At 43.2% G+C, this 16,488-nt stretch overlaps 1 protein-coding gene across 1 annotated transcript in view; it reads left to right on the top strand.

Annotated features, from left to right (window-relative positions):
• The first annotated feature begins 354 nt into the window (after positions 1-354).
• Positions 355-16,488, top strand: part of ANO2 (anoctamin 2) — a 144,516-nt gene continuing 128,382 nt past the window's right edge. Inside the window, exon 1 of the mRNA XM_070755220.1 lies at positions 355-654. Within this exon, the coding sequence (XP_070611321.1) occupies positions 355-654 (300 nt within the window). The remainder of the gene's footprint in view (positions 655-16,488) is intronic.

The raw sequence follows: 16,488 nt of genomic DNA, 5'->3' as shown, positions 1-16,488 counted from the left end.
TCCTCGCACACCAGACTGGGATTATATCTTATTGATCATCCGACGTTATTTACTCTGTCAAATGCCTTTGGTGCCCAAAGCTTGTAAAATCAAAACCTCCTGCGCGGTTTAATCTGAGTCCCATCTGCTCCGTTCCTTCAAATGCAACAGTTAATACAAATTCTCTACTCTTCCGGCACTCTCTTTCTCTGGTTTTACAAGAGGGAAGCACGGAGTGGTTCTCTGTTCGTTGCGTTTTCTTTCTTTTTAGCTTTTTAACTTTCCTCTTCTGTTTTGTTTTTACAGGTGATTAACAACTATGTGGATGGGGCTCACTCTGGCATCTCAGAGAGCCCGTCGCCGTCACCCGGAGGGATGCATTTCCGAGACAGCAAGAGGAAAGTGGACTACGTCCTAGTCTACCACTACCGAAAACATTCCTCGGACCACGGTGGTGATACTCAAGGCCCTGCACATAGGCCGGGCTCTTTGGCGATTATTTCGAACGGGGAGACCGCCAAAAGCCAGCAGAAGCCACAGGATGGATCTACACCAGAAGCCCGGGTCATTGATGTCGCTCCACAGGATGCTTTGGATGTTGCAAAAGAAGAGCAGAGGGAGGAGTTTGAACGCAACCTGGTGGAAGCTGGTTTGGAGTTAGAGAAGGAAGCAGAGGTAAGAAAAAACTTGACAGCATGGGTCCAGCTGTCTCGTCCTTAACAGTTTCTTTGCTGCTCTTTGTATATTCACAGTGTCTTTCTTATTGATTTATCTATCTATTTGTCTATTTGTCTATTTGTCTATTTGTCTATTTGTCTATTTGTCTATTTGTCTATTTGTCTATTTGTCTATTTGTCTATTTGTCTATTTGTCTATTTGTCTATTTGTCTATTTGTCTATTTGTCTATTTGTCTATTTGTCTATTTGTCTATTTGTCTATTTGTCTATTTGTCTATTTGTCAATTTGTCTATTTGTCTATTTGTCTGTGTCTGCCTGCCTGCCTGCCTGCCTGCCTGCCTGCCTGCCTGCCTGCCTGCCTGCCTGCCTGCCTGCCTGCCTGCCTGCCTGCCTGCCTATCTATCTATCTATCTATCTATCTATCTATCTATCTATCTATCTATCTATCTATCATCTATCTATTATACCTACCTACCTACCTACCTACCTATCTACCTACCTACCTACCTACCTACCTACCTACCTACCTACCTACCTACCTATCTATCTATCTATCTATCTATCTATCTATCTATCTATCTATCTATCTATCTAGGATGGATCTATGTTTATTCCAGGCATGCTTAAAGTCAGTTACTATGGATTTACTAACCACGTCTGCTGGAAGTTTGTTCCAAGCATCTACTACTCTTTCAGTAAAATAATATATTCTCACCTTGCTTCTCATCTTTCCCCCAGCTAACCTCAGATGGTGCTCCCTTGTTCTTGTGTTCACTTTCCTATTAAAAACTCTTCCCTCCTGGACCTTATTTAACCCTTTAGCCTATTTAAATGTTTTGATCATGTCTCCCCCATTTCCCTTCTGTCCTCCAGACTATACAGATTGAGTTCATGAAGTCTTTCCTGATACGTTTTATGCTTAAGACCTTCCACCATTTTTGTAGCCCATCTTTGGACCCGTTCAGTTTTATCAATCTCTTTTTGTAGGTGAGGTCTCCAGAACTGAACACAGTACTCCAAATGGGGTCTCACCAGTGCTCTATATAGCGGGATCACAATCTCCCTCTTCCTGCTTGTTATACCCCTAGCTATGCAGCCAAGCATTCTACTTGCTTTCCCTACCACCTGACCGCACTGTTCACCCATTTTGAGACTGTCAGAAATCACTACCCTTAAATCCTTCTCTTCTGAAGTTTTTGCTAACACAGAACTGCCAATACAATCTATGAAGTGAGATGATTAGATGCCAGGATTTATAGATGTATTACTTTGCACCCTGTAGTTTTATTATTGTTGTTCAAGTGGCTTCAGGGCAAGGAATGGGTTTACTAGCTAACAATATCTAAGTAGTTTCTTCAGGATTTTCTTCAAAGGCGATTTGTCGTTTTCATCATAGAAAGATGCTCCCCAGTAGGAACAGTAGCAGAATCTCAAACTTAATGTCTTATCATCTCCTAGTGCTGAAAATTTATATCAGCGGGTATTGCCAACGAGTTGACAGCTCGTCTCTTGAGTTGACAGTAGAGTCACCGAGGATTAGCTGGACGGCCAAGATTTGAGGTTTGGACAGTTGACATTTGCCGGCAGAAACGTGAAGGTTTATTTTAAAAGACGTGTGACGTGGGCTTGGGCATTGTTTCTTTCTCTTTAAAAAAAATATATTTTATTGGTTTTGCACATAAGGTTACATAAAACAAACATAAAACAGTGCACAGTGCATGTGCCCATCACCCGACTGACAATAACCATCACCACCACCACCAATTGCAGGGGGTTCAAATATTTACTAAATTATGTTCTCCCCCACCCTCTTAGCTCTAATTTAGGAACATAGAAACATAGAAGACTGACAGCAGAAAAAGACCTCATGGTCCATCTAGTCTGCCCTTATACTATTTCCTATATTTTATCTTAGGATGGATATATGTTTATCCCAGGCAGGTTTACATTCAGTGACTGTGACCAACCACGTCAGCTGGAAGTTTGTTCCAAGGATCTACTACTCTTTCAGTGAAATAATATTTTCTCACGTTGCTTTTGATCTTTCCCCCAACTAACTTCAGATTGTGTCCCCTTGTTCTTGTGTTCACTTTCCTATTGAAAACACTTCCCTCCTGAACCTTATTTAACCCTTTAACATATTTAAATGTTTCAATCATGTCCCCCCTTTTCCTTCTGTCCTCCAGACTATACAGATGGAGTTCATGAAGTCTTTCCTGATACGTTTTATGCTTAAGACCTTCCACCATTCTTGTAGCCCGTCTTTGGACCCGTTCAGTTTTATCAATCTCTTTTTGTAGGTGAGGTCTCCGGAACTGAACACAGTATTCCAAATGTGGTCTCACCAGCGCTCTATATAAGGGGATCACAATCTCCCTCTTCCTACTTGTTATACCTCTAGCTATGCAGAGGTATAACAATTGCATTTGTTTACTATTCAAAGAGTGATTGGAGTTTATTTTTCACATTTCCGTCACAAATTCTACTCAACATATAATCTTTCACCTTATTCCATCGTACCATCCGCTTCTCCAATTTATTTTTATCAAACTTGTTTAATCTTATTTCCATGATTTCAAAATAAATGTGATCCACCATGTACCAATACCAGTTCTGTAATGTCCATTTTATAGACTCTTTCCAACCCAATCCCACTACCGCTTGAGCGCTTTCCAATGCTGCAGTTTTTATTTCTTTAAAATAAATTGGGCATTGTTTCACAGAAATAAAATGCTAAGCACACGTAAGTGATGAGTCAGTGCACAGAATTTGATTATGCTGATTATTCAAACCGCATCCTTGAGGCTTTTAATAAGGGAAAACTCACAATTCAGAGGGAAATAAATCCGACCCCAACCATTAGAATCAGAATAACAGAGTTATTCAATCCTCAGCTCAAGCAGGTGACCCTGTGGTATTTTAGACAAATGGCTGGTTTTAAAGTGGTGGTTATTGAAACAGTGGTTATTGAAACGGATGTCAAAGTACTGCCTCTATGTTGGTTGAAGCAGGCTATGTTGGGTACCATTTGTTGGGGGTGTAGGGAAAGGAGGGTTTTGCCTTCTCTTTCTGCTCAAGATCCCCATGGACAAAGTTTGGGATTTTTTTGATTCCCCTCATCTCACCTTCTTCCTTCAGCAGCGACTGTCCTCTTCCTCCTCTTCCTCCTCCTCCTCCTCCTCCCACCCAAATTCCGAGCTTTTATTTCTTTCCTAATGGGTTTGCACGCATTATTATTATTATTATTATTATTATTATTATTATTATTATTTCTATTATTATTATTATTATTATTATTATTATTATTATTATTATTTCTATTATTATTATTATTATTATTATTATTATTATTATTATTATTATCTTTTACATTTATTCCTATGGGAAAAAAATGCTTCTACTTACAAACTTTTCTACTTGAGAACCTGGTCACGGAACGAATTAAGTTCTTAAGTAGAGGTACCACTGTACCTACGGAGAGGGGCGGCATACAAGTCTAATAAATAAAGAAATAAATAAATTAAAAACTTGGCCTGAGAGAAATGGAGCATGTGGGTAGGGGATCGTCTTCCTTTGTTTATGCTTTTGTTTACTGATTCTGCTGAATTGCTGATCTGGACAGTAGTGATGGGCGAACAAAACTCGCACAATTCGTGTCCATACCGAATTTTGCGGTGTTCAGTATGCTGAACACGAACCCCAAAGTTCGGGGTTGTGTTCGGCGTTCGGAGCTTTGACGTCACCGGCAGGTTGCTAAGGATGCCAAGGTGATCACTTCCTGGATTCAATGGAATCCAGGAAGTGATCACCTTGGCGTCCTTACAACCTGCCGGTGACGTCAAAGCTCTGCCCCTGGAATCTCTTCTTGGGAGGGATTCCCCAGCTCCTTCAAAGGGAGGTCTTCACGTAAAAAAAAACATTGCTATTTTTATGAAAAAGGACGCCGCAGCGGCGCTGCAAGCAAAGGGAGGTCCTTTCACGGAAAAATAAACATGTTTATTTTTATGTGAAGACCTCCCTTTGAAGGAGCTGGGGAATCTCTCCCATGAAGAGATTCCGGGGCGCGGAGCTTTGACGTCACCGGCTGGTTGCTAAGGACACCAAGGTCATCACTTCTTGGATTCCATGGAATCCAGGAAGTGATCACCTTGGCGTCCTTAACAACCTGCTGGTATACGTGATGTCAAAGCTCTGCCCCCAGAATCTCTTGCTGGGATTCCCTGTTTGGGTTCGGGTTCAGTTCAGGTTCGGCCGAATTTTGCGTAAACTGTTTGGAGCGGTTAATATTAAGTTTGAATCTGTGACGTGCTCTTGTGTTGTTGTGATTGAAGCTGAAATAGTCATTGACAGGTAGTACGTTGCAGCATATGATCTTGTGGGCAATACTTTGATCGTGTTTTAGGCGACGTAGTTCTAAGCTTTCTAGACCCAGGATTGATAGTCTGCTGTCATAGGGTATTCTGTTTTCAGTGGAGGAGTGAAGGGCTCTTCTGGTGAAGTATCTTTGGACATTTTCAAGGGTGTTGATGTCCGAGATGTGGTATGGGTTCCAGACAGATGAACTGTATTCTAGGATGGGTCTGACAAAAGTTTTGTAGGCTCTGGTGAGTAGCGTGAGATTGCCGGAGCAGAAGCCGCATAGGATCAGGTTAACAACTCTAATCTTCAAATAGAGACTGGACAGTCATCTTTCTGAGATGGTTTAATGAATCCTGCATTGAACAGGGGGTTGGACCTGATAATCCTGGAAGTCCCTTCCAACTCTATGATTCTATGTTGTCTTTCTGAGTTCGCCAAACCGATATAACCGGAAACTCGACTATTAAAAAAACAAAACAAAAGCATGCGTTGTATACAATGGAAAAAAATTGAAATTTGTTATATCAACCCGGCCTCTTGCTAAACCTTTCCAGTCTAGAGACATTGCCTGTCCCTCAGGATTCACTCTGAGAAACCTTCAGGGACTCAGAATATCTGAATACTAGACCTGTATCTGAACTTTCCCCAGGGGATCCATCCACAAACCCTAGTTCTCTTGAAATATCCAACTTGTAACATCAATGAGCAAAAATTGAATGTGAATAGGAGAAGAAAACGTATCAGAATGACCACATATTCCTATTCTAAATGGAGCGCTTCATGGCATCGGACCAGAATATCTCCGAGACCGCCTTCTGCCACACGAATCCCAGTCAGGTCCCACAGAGTTGGCCTTCACTGGGTCCCTTCGATGAAACAATGTCATCTGGCAGGACCCAGGTGAAGAGCCTTCTCTGTGGCAGCACCGAACCTCTGGAATCAATTCCCCCTGGAGATTAGGATTGCCCCCACCTTCCTTGCCTTTTGCAAACTCCTTAAAACACACCTCTATCATCAGGCATGGGGAAATTTATTCCCCTGGACCGTTTCTACAATCGATAGATCGATAGATCGATAGATATGTAGGTAGGTAGGTAGATAGGTAGATAGGTAGAAGATAGATAGATGATAGATAGATAGATAGATAGATAGATAGATAGATAGATAGATAGATAGGTTAGGTTAGGTTAGGATAGGATAGGATAGGATAGAATAGAATAGAATAGAATAGAATAGAATTTTATTGGCCAAGTGTGATTGGACACACAAAGAATTTGTCTTGGTGCATATGCTCTCAGCGTACATAAAATAAAATATACATTTGTCAAGAATCATGTGGTACAATACTTAATGATTGTCATAGGGGTCAAATAAGCAATGAAGAAGCAATATTAATAAAAATCTTAGGATATAAGCAACAAGTTACAGTCATACAGTCAACATGGGAGGAAATGGGTGAAAGGAATGATGAGAAAAACTAGTAGAATAGAAGTGCAGATTTAGTAGAAAGTCTGACAGTGTTGAGGGAATTATTTGTTTAGTAGAGTGATGGCGTTCGGGGAAAAAACTGTTCAATCGATAGAAGATAGATAGATAGATAGATAGATAGATAGATAGATAGGTAGGTAGGTAGGTAGAAGATAGATAGATGATAGATAGATAGACGCCATCTAGAACAGTGGTTCCCAAAGTGGGCCTATGCCCCACAGGGTGGCAATTTGATTTTTAATGGGGGCAAATGGAACCTTGTTTAAACCAAGTTAATGGCCTTTTAGGCTTCCTCCATGTGAGTAGGAGTTCACTTTTTGAATAGTAATGTCACAGGAGGTGGGTTATTAGGATTTTAGAGATATTTAATTTGGGGATGGCCAAAACAAGGTTGGGAACCACTGGTCTAAAACCTCCCTTGACAAATACATTACACTTAATTAATTGATTATTGAAACACATGTTCAAGTGCTGTCTCTATGTAGGTTGAGGCAGGCAGGATTCCCTTGGGTACCATTTGTTGGGTTTCAAGGGACAGGGAGGGTTTTGAGCCTTCTTTCTGCTCAAGATCCCCATGCACAGTTGCTGGACCACTGTGTGACACAGAATGGTGGACTCGATGGGCTTTGGCCCGATTCAGCATGGCTCTTCTTATGTTCTATTCATCTTTGGTTTATTTCTTAACCCTCTGGAATCAGTGTGGAAAGAGGATCAAATTTGTAGGTTCGACCAAATTGCAAGACACTTAACATCAAAAATGGCATCAAAAAAGCACAACAAAGAATGTTCTTTCTGCACCAACTCAAACTGCCCAAGGAGCTGTTGATACAGTTCTACAGAGGAATCACTGAGTCTGTCATCTGCACCTCTATAACTCTCTGGTTCGGTTCTGCAACCCAACAAGACCGACATGGACTTCAGAGGAGAATCAGAACTGCAGAAGAAACAATTGCTACCAAATTGCCTTCCAATGAGGACCAGTATCCTGCCTAAGTCAAAAAGAGGGTTGTGAAAAGATTTACAGACCTCTCGCATCCTGGACACAAACTGTTTCAACTTCTACCCTCGAAATGATGCTATAGAGCACTGCACACCAAGGCAACTAGACACAAGAACAATTGGCTCTGCTATTCTTTCTGTGGGTATGGGTATGTGAGTCAGTGGGGTCTCCTGCTTGAGCAGAGGGTTGAACTATTTATTTATTGATTGATTGATTGATTGTTAGAGTTGAAAGGGACCATGGAGGCCATCGAGTTCAACCCCCTGCCCAAGCAGGAGCCCTATAGTACATCAGTCAAGTGGCAGTTCAATCTTCTCTTAAAAATGTCCAGAGTGTTGGAGTTCACAACATCTGCTGGTAGGTTGTTCCATTGGTTTATTGCTCTGACCATCAGGAAGTTCCTCCTTATCTCCATGTTGAATCTCTCCTTGGTCAGCTTCCAGCCGTTGTTCCTCGTCCGACCCTCTGCTGCCCTGGAGAATAAAGTGATCCCCTCCTCTCTGTGACATCCCCTCGTATACTTGTAGACTGCTATCATGTCCGCTCTGGCCCTCCTTTTCTCTAGGCTATCCATGCCCAGTTCCCTCAGTCTCTCTTCGTAAGTCTTGATTTCCAGTCCCTTAATCATCTTGGTTGCTCTTTTTTGCACCTTCTCCAGAGTTTCAATGTCTCTTTTGAAGTGTGGTGACCAGAACTGAATACAGTACTCCAGGTGTGTTCGGACCAGAGTGTAGTAGACTTCCCTGGTCTTGGAGTGTATTCCCCTGTTGATGCAGTTTAGGATTGTGTTGGCTTTTTTAGCTGCTGCTGCACATTGTTGGCTCATGTTTAGTTGATTGTCCACCAAGACTCCGAGGTCTCTTTTGCAGTCGCTACTGCTAAGAGGGGAGCTCCAAAATCCCTTCCAGCTCTCTTATTATTCTGCCTTCTGGCCAATCAGTAAATGTCACCATAATCTCCATAGAAATGAAATAGCTGCTCTCTTATCCCTGGAGGATGGCAACCAGTTCTTGAAAATGCTACACATCAAAAACAAAAGGCTGTTTGCGGAAAGGGGGCAAGCAGCTGGCAGTACCTTGTTTATAAAGTGTGCTGTATATAGAATAGAATAGTATAGAATAGTATAGAATAGTATAGAATAGTATAGAATAGTATAGAATAGAATAGAATTCTTTATTGGCCATGTGTGATTGGACACACAAGGAATTTGTCTTTGGTGCAGATGCTCTCAGTGTACATAAAAAAAGATACAATGGGCCATTTTTGCTTCCTGAGCATGTACGGAAACAAAGTTGTGTGAAGGGACCTATTTATTATTATTTATTTATTTACTTATTTATTATTTAGATTTGTATGCCGCCCCTCTCCGCAGACTCGGGGCGGCTCACAACAAAGTGGAAAACAATTTATGACAAATCTAAATTACTGTTGAAAAATATTTTAAAAACCCCATTTTCTAAACAAACATACATCCAGACATACCATTCATAAATTGTATATGCCCGGGGGAGATGTCTCAGTTCCTCCATGCCTGACGACAAAGGTGGGTCTTAAGGAGCTTACGGAAGGCAAGGAGAGTAGGGGCGGTTCTAATCTCCGGGGGGAGTTGGTTCCAGAGGGTCGGGGCCGCCACAGAGAAGGCTCTTCCCCTGGGGCCCGCCAACCGACATTGTTTAGTTGACGGGACCCGGAGAAGGCCCACTCTGTGGGACCTAATCGGTTGCTGGGATTCGTGCGGCAGCAGGCGGTCTCGGAGATATTCTGGTCCAGTGCCATGAAGGGCTTTATGCACACATCCGTACGTAGCATGGACACATGCGAGCAGTGATGGGCTCCTATGGGTAGGGTCTGACACGTAGAACTGGTAGAAAAATTTTGGTCAGATACACAAAACCGGTAGAAAAAAAAATTGAACTCTTTTCTTTTCTTTCCTTTCTGGGCTCTGGGTATGTTTTTCCTATTGCAGCAAATGAGGTTGAATGTGCATAATAATGAATAATGAATATTTTTGTGTGCCTCTGTGTAATATGTATGTACACGTATGGCATATATACATAGAATTAAATTGTATATTTTGGATGTTCAGTCATAGTAAATGTTCTGCTGGGCTCTCTGATAGGAGCCTCCTGAAAATTCAAGGGTAAAAATTTCAGACACACACACGTTTAAAAATTCAAAACAATGTTCTTTATCACAAAATTCAAATTAAACTAAGCACCCTGTTTGTATTGCAAAGAGCACTCATTTGCATGGGTCCAAAACGTCATCATCTGAATCAATGGAAGATAAGGGAGATTGACTGCCTGGGCTGTGTGCCAAGCCCTCCTCTGCCAAGTCACTCCCACCTTCTTCTTCGTCCAAGGAAACTAAACTCTGAACTGATTCTGTCGGCAATAACACAGGCCTGTGACATGTTGAAGTTTCCCCTGCATCCATCTCCCCATTCCCTGGGGCAGGAGCTGGGCCAGAGCCAACCACAACAATAAATAGATAGGGAAACTTATTTATTTATTTATTTATTTATTTATTTATTCTTTGTCCAATATACAATACATATGGAATGAAATAAACATTAAGTAGTATATATAGGGATAGTAAGTAAAAAAGAAGAGGAGTGAATGGGAGGGAGAGAATATATAGGATATATGAGAAAAGGAAAGGTAATTGGACCGGGGACGTTAGGCACATCAGTGCACTTATGTACGCCCCTTACTGGCCTCTTAGGAACCTGGATTGTATCTCTTAACATGAGTGACATCAAGTTGGCCACCCTTAAGCCAGTCACATGACCTTTAAGCCACCCCAGGTCACATGATTGTCAAGCCATTCCCACCTGGTCACATGTCTGGAAAGCCACACCCACAAAATAAGCCAGCTCACCGTGTGGTAGTAAAAAAATTTGCAGCCCTTTCCTGCACATGAGACTCCCCATATTGCGTGCATAGCGCATTGGTAGCAGGAGCTAGGAGCAATCTGCCATTGGTTTCTATCCACTTCTGCCTTCAGGGGGTTTGGAGAATAGGTTGTCCCAGGAAAAGAAATGTGAGGGACCAAAGAAGAACAAGGAGATTTAAAGAGTGGGGATCCAAGTCTTTGGGCAAGTTGTTAGATTGACAGGTGGGGCTTGGACATTTCTCTCTGTTTATTGGGCACATAGCCCATAGCAAGCAGACTTCATAAGTTAATGAAGAGACACTGCTTAACTGGCAGCTCCATTGCAAAAAAATATAGAATATATCAGTGGTGAATTCCATTTTTTTTAATACCGGTTCTGTGGGGCATGGCTTGGTGGGTGTGGTTTGGTAGGCATGGCAGGGGAAGGATATTGCAAAATCCTCATTCCCTTCCCACTCCTGGGGGAAGGATATTGCAACTCTCCATTCCCTCCTGGGGGAAGGATATTGCAAAATCCTCATTCCCTTCCTGCTCCTGGGGGAAGGATACTGTAACTCCCCAATCCCTCCTGGGGGAAGGATATTGCAAAACCCTCATTCCCTGCCCAGTCCTGGGGGAAGGATACTGTAACTCCCAAATCCCTCCTGGGGGAAGAATATTGCAAAATCCTCATTCCCTTCCTGCTCTTGGTGCAACTACCCATTCTCTCCTGGAGGAAGGATATTGCAAAATCCTCATTCCCTTCCTGCTCCTGGTGCAACTCCCCATTCCCTCCTGGGGGAAGGATATTGCAAAATCCTCATTCCCTTCCTACTCTTGGGGGAAGGATACTGCAACTCCCCATTCCCTCCTGGGGGAAGGATATTGCAAAATCCTTATTCCCTTCCTACTCTTGGAAGGATACTGCAATTCCCCATTCCCTCCTGGGGGAAGGATATTGCAAAATCCTCATTCCCTTCCTGCTCCTGGTGCAACTCCCCATTCCCTGCTGGGGGAAGGATATTGCAAAATCCTCATTCCCTTCCTGCTCCTGGTGCAACTCCCCATTCCCTGCTGGGGGAAGGATATTGCAAAATCCTCATTCCCTTCCTGCTCCTGGGGGAAGGATACTGCAACTCCCCATTCCCTCCTGGGGGAAGGATATTGCAAAATCCTCATTCCTTCCTGCTCTTGGGGGAAGAATATTGCAACTCCCCATTCCCTCTTGGGGGAAGGATATTGCAAAATCCTCATTCCTTCCTACTCTTGGGGGAAGGATATTGCAACTCCCCATTCCCTCTTGGGGGAAGGATATTGCAAAATCCTCATTCCTTCCTACTCTTGGGGGAAGGATATTGCAAAATCCTCATTCCCTTCCTGCTCCTGGTGCAACTCCCCATTCCCTCCTGGGGGAAGGATATTGCAAAATCCTCATTCCCTTCCTGCTCCTGGGGGAAGGATACTGCAACTCCCCATTCCCTCCTGGGGGAAGGATATTGCAAAATCCTCATTCCCTTCCTGCTCCTGGTGCAACTCCCCATTCCCTGCTGGGGGAAGGATATTGCAAAATCCTCATTCCCTTCCTGCTCCTGGGGGAAGGATACTGCAACTCCCCATTCCCTCCTGGGGGAAGGATATTGCAAAATCCTCATTCCTTCCTGCTCTTGGGGGAAGAATATTGCAACTCCCCATTCCCTCTTGGGGGAAGGATATTGCAAAATCCTCATTCCTTCCTACTCTTGGGGGAAGGATATTGCAACTCCCCATTCCCTCTTGGGGGAAGGATATTGCAAAATCCTCATTCCTTCCTACTCTTGGGGGAAGGATATTGCAAAATCCTCATTCCCTTCCTGCTCCTGGTGCAACTCCCCATTCCCTCCTGGGGGAAGGATATTGCAAAATCCTCATTCCCTTCCTGCTCCTGGGGGAAGGATACTGCAACTCCCCATTCCCTCCTGGGGGAAGGATATTGCAAAATCCTCATTCCTTCCTGCTCTTGGGGGAAGAATATTGCAACTCCCCATTCCCTCTTGGGGGAAGGATATTGCAAAATCCTCATTCCTTCCTACTCTTGGGGGAAGGATATTGCAAAATCCTCATTCCCTTCCTGCTCCTGGTGCAACTCCCCATTCCCTCCTGGGGGAAGGATATTGCAAAATCCTCATTCCCTTCCTGCTCCTGGGGGAAGGATACTGCAACTCCCCATTCCCTCCTGGGGGAAGGATATTGCAAAATCCTCATTCCTTCCTGCTCTTGGGGGAAGAATATTGCAACTCCCCATTCCCTCTTGGGGGAAGGATATTGCAAAATCCTCATTCCTTCCTACTCTTGGGGGAAGAATATTGCAACTCCCCATTCCCTCCTGGGGGAAGGATATTGCAAAATCCTCATTCCCTTCCCACTCCGTGTGTGTGTGTGTGAGAGAGGGGGTGGGGCAAGAAGAAAGTTTTCATGGGAATTTTATAGGAGGACAAACAAATTGATCTCAGAGTTTGCCAACAGAACAGAATGAGCACCGAGGGAGAAGGAGTAATAGCTGTTAAATAGTGGCATTATCTGCCTGGTGGAATCATGGAGGGAATGACCTCTGCAGGGAATCCATACTGTGACCCTGTGATTAATCTTCTTTTTTTGGCAAGAGGGCTCTCTTCTTAGTCACCCCAGAGATCAAAATACACCAGAGATTTGTTCTCAATCCTTCCTCATCTGGGGACTGATCTGTACCAAGCCTTTTTCAACCACATGTTGCCAAAAGAATAACTCTCTGCCACAATTTCCCTTACCATCTCACCTGTTGTCTGCTCCCTCGCTGCTGATATTTTACTCCATTCCAGTGATGGCAAACCTATGGCACGGGTGCCACAGGTAGCAGATGGAGCCATATCTGCTGGCACGCGAGACGTTGCCCTCGCTCAGCTCCAACATGCATGTGTGAGACTGCTAGCTGATTTTTGGTTCTCACAGAGGCTCTGAGACTGTATTTTCAGCTGCACAAGTCAAAAAGAGGGCGATGAAGATATTTACTGACCCCTCGCATCCTGGACACAAACTGTTTCAACTCCTACCCTCAAAACGTCGCTACAGAGCACTGCACACCAAGACAACTAGACACAAGAACATTTTCCCCCGAACGCCATCACTCTGCTAAACAAATAATTCCCTCAACACTGTCAGACTTTTTACTAAGTCTGACCTTCTATTCTACTAGTTTTTCTCATCATTCCTATCACCCATTTCCTCCCATGTTGACTGTATGACTGTAACTTTTTGCTTATATCCTAAGATTTTTATTAATATTGCTTCTTCATTGCTTATTTGACCCCTATGACAATCATTAAGTGTCGTACCACATGATTCTTGACAAATGTAAATTTTATTTTATGTATGCTGAGAGCATATGCACCAAAACAAATTTCTTGTTTGTCCAATCACACTTGGCCAATAAAATTCTATTCTATTCTATTCTATTCTATTCTATTCTATATGCACCAAAGACAAATTCCTTGTGTGTCCAATCACACTTGGCCAATAAAGAATTCTATTCTATTCTATTCTATTCTATTCTATATGCACCAAAGACAAATTCTTGTGTGTCCAATCGCACTTGGCCAATAAAGAATTCTATTCTATTCTATTCTATTCTAAGCTATTCTATTCTATTCTATTCTATTCTATATGCACCAAAGACAAATTCCTTGTGTGTCCAATCACACTTGGCCAATAAAGAATTCTATTCTATTCTATTCATTGTCAGTTCTCTGTGCTGGTGGCTGAACCTGTTGTAATTAATTTGATCTTCTTTATATTTAATCTTCATCCCTTTTTTTTCCCACTGTCCTTCTAAAGTTTCATTATTAGGGCTTCCAGATCATTTACGCGCTCGCTTCTCAGAGTAACGATATCGTAGCGTAGCACAGCACAGTTTTTCTTCCTCTGGTTTTAAAAGTACAGTGGTACCTCTACTTAAGAATGCCTCTACTTAAAAACATTTCTAGATAAGAACCAGGTGTTCAAGGTTTTTTTGTCTCTACTTAAGAACCATTTTCTACTTAATAACCTGTTGTGGTTAGCGCTGGCCCAGCTCCTGCCCCAAGGAATGTGCAGGTGGATGTGGGGGAGACATCCACATGCTGCAGGCTCTTTTGCTCCCAGTGGAATCTGCCGACAAAGTCTCCTCTGATCAAGGAGGGATGAGTGACAGGGAGGAGGAGAGTTTGGCAGACAGCCCAGGAGGAGATCAATCATCTGTATCATCTCTGGATTCTGAACAAGAATTAATGACACACCCACGCATGTGTAGAGTGATGCATAGGAAGCAACAACTAAAGGATTATTACAAGAGAAAATGAGGCCACCTGTGGTTGGGTGGGGCTGCTGTAATTAGTGCTGCTGCTATAAATAGCAACGTGTGGGTTTGGCCATTGTGGAGAATTATCTGATCGTTGTGTTTCATGAATGTCTTGCTGACTCCGGCCTTTGTTTGCTGACCTTTCACCACTTTGAAACCAAAGCAGAACAAAGTGTGTTTCACTTCGTGGAAGAAGAAAGGCTGTGACTTTCTTCACAGCTGCAAGCTAAGAGAGAGAGAGGGGTGACATACAAATCCAATAAATAAATAAATAAATAAATAAATGAACGAACGAACGAACGAACGAACGAACGAACGAACGAACGAACGAACAAACAAACAAACAAACAAACAAACAAACAAACACTTATGAACTGATAAGGGACTTGTACAAACTACCAAGTTGTTTTGGGACGAGTGCTCTTTGCAATACAAAAAGAGTGCTTAGTTTATTTTGAATGTTGTGATAAAGAACATTGTTTTGAATTTTCAAACGTGTGTGTGTGTCTGAAATTTGTACCTTTGAATTTTTGGGAGGCTCCTACCAGAGAGTCCAGCAGAACAGAACCCGAGCACAGAAAAATTCCCCAGGAAATTTGAGAGTGGCACGAAGACCTGGCCAATTTCCTGCCATTCCCCCTTTAATCCCGGCAATCTCGGGCTTTTCTGGGCTGCGAGAGGAGCCTTTCGGTGGCGCTTAAGGAGGCTTTGGCAGTCCAGAGCAAACAAAGCATTTTCCTTTCTTTGGGCGCTTGGAGAGGGGGAAAAAACACTTTGCTGTGGTGACTCCCTCACGCTGCCTCCCATACAACTGGCACGAGGTTGCCTCCCGGAGGGTCTGGGCACAGAAAGGCAACAGGGGGCACTCACCTTACTTTCTTTCTTTCTTTCTTTCTTTCTTTCTTTCTTTCTTTCTTTCTTTCTTTCTTTCTTTCTTTCTTTGTTTATTTATCTATCTATCTATCTATCTATCTATCTATCTATCTATCTATCTATCTATCTATTTATTGGATTTGTATGCCGCCCCTCTCCGCAGATTCGGGGCGGCTAACAACAATGGTAAAAACAACATGTAACAATCCAATTTAATAAAACAGCTAAAAACCCTAATTATAAAAACCAAACATACACACAAACATACCATGCATAACTTGTAATGGCCTAGGGGAAGGAATATCTTAACTCCCCCATGCCTGGCGACAAAGGTGGGTCTTGAGTAGTTTGCGAAAGACAAGGAGGGTGGAGGCCGTTCTAATCTCTGGGGGAAGCTGATTCCAGAGGGCCGGGGCCGCCACAGAGAAGGCTCTTCCCCTGGGGCCTGCCAAACAATATTGTTTGGTCGACGGAACCCGGAGAAGGCCAACTCTGTGGGACCTTATCAGCCGCTGGGATTCGTGCGGAAGAAGGCGGTTCCAGATGTATTCTGGCCCAATGCCATGTAGGGCTTTAAAGGTCATTACCAACACTTTGAATTGTGACTGGAAACCGATCGGCAGCCAGTATAGGCCACGGAGTGTTGCAGAAACGTGGGCGAATCTAGGAAGCCCCAGGATGGCTCTCGCGGCCTTCTTCCTTTGGCAGCGACTGTCCTCCTCATCTTCTCCCTCCTTCTCCATCCACCCAAATTCCGAGCTTTTATTTCTTTCCTAATGGGTTTGCACGCATTATTTGCTTTTACATTGACTTCTATGGGAAAAAATTGCTTCTCCTGAAGAACGTTTCTACTTAAGAACCTGGCCACGGAACGAATTAAGTTCTTAA

The sequence above is a fragment of the Erythrolamprus reginae genome, chromosome 6 (assembly GCF_031021105.1).
Source record: "Erythrolamprus reginae isolate rEryReg1 chromosome 6, rEryReg1.hap1, whole genome shotgun sequence".
NCBI lineage: Eukaryota > Metazoa > Chordata > Lepidosauria > Squamata > Dipsadidae > Erythrolamprus > Erythrolamprus reginae.
Note: the sequence above shows the minus strand (reverse complement) of the source record. Positions and strands in the feature narration are given on the sequence as shown.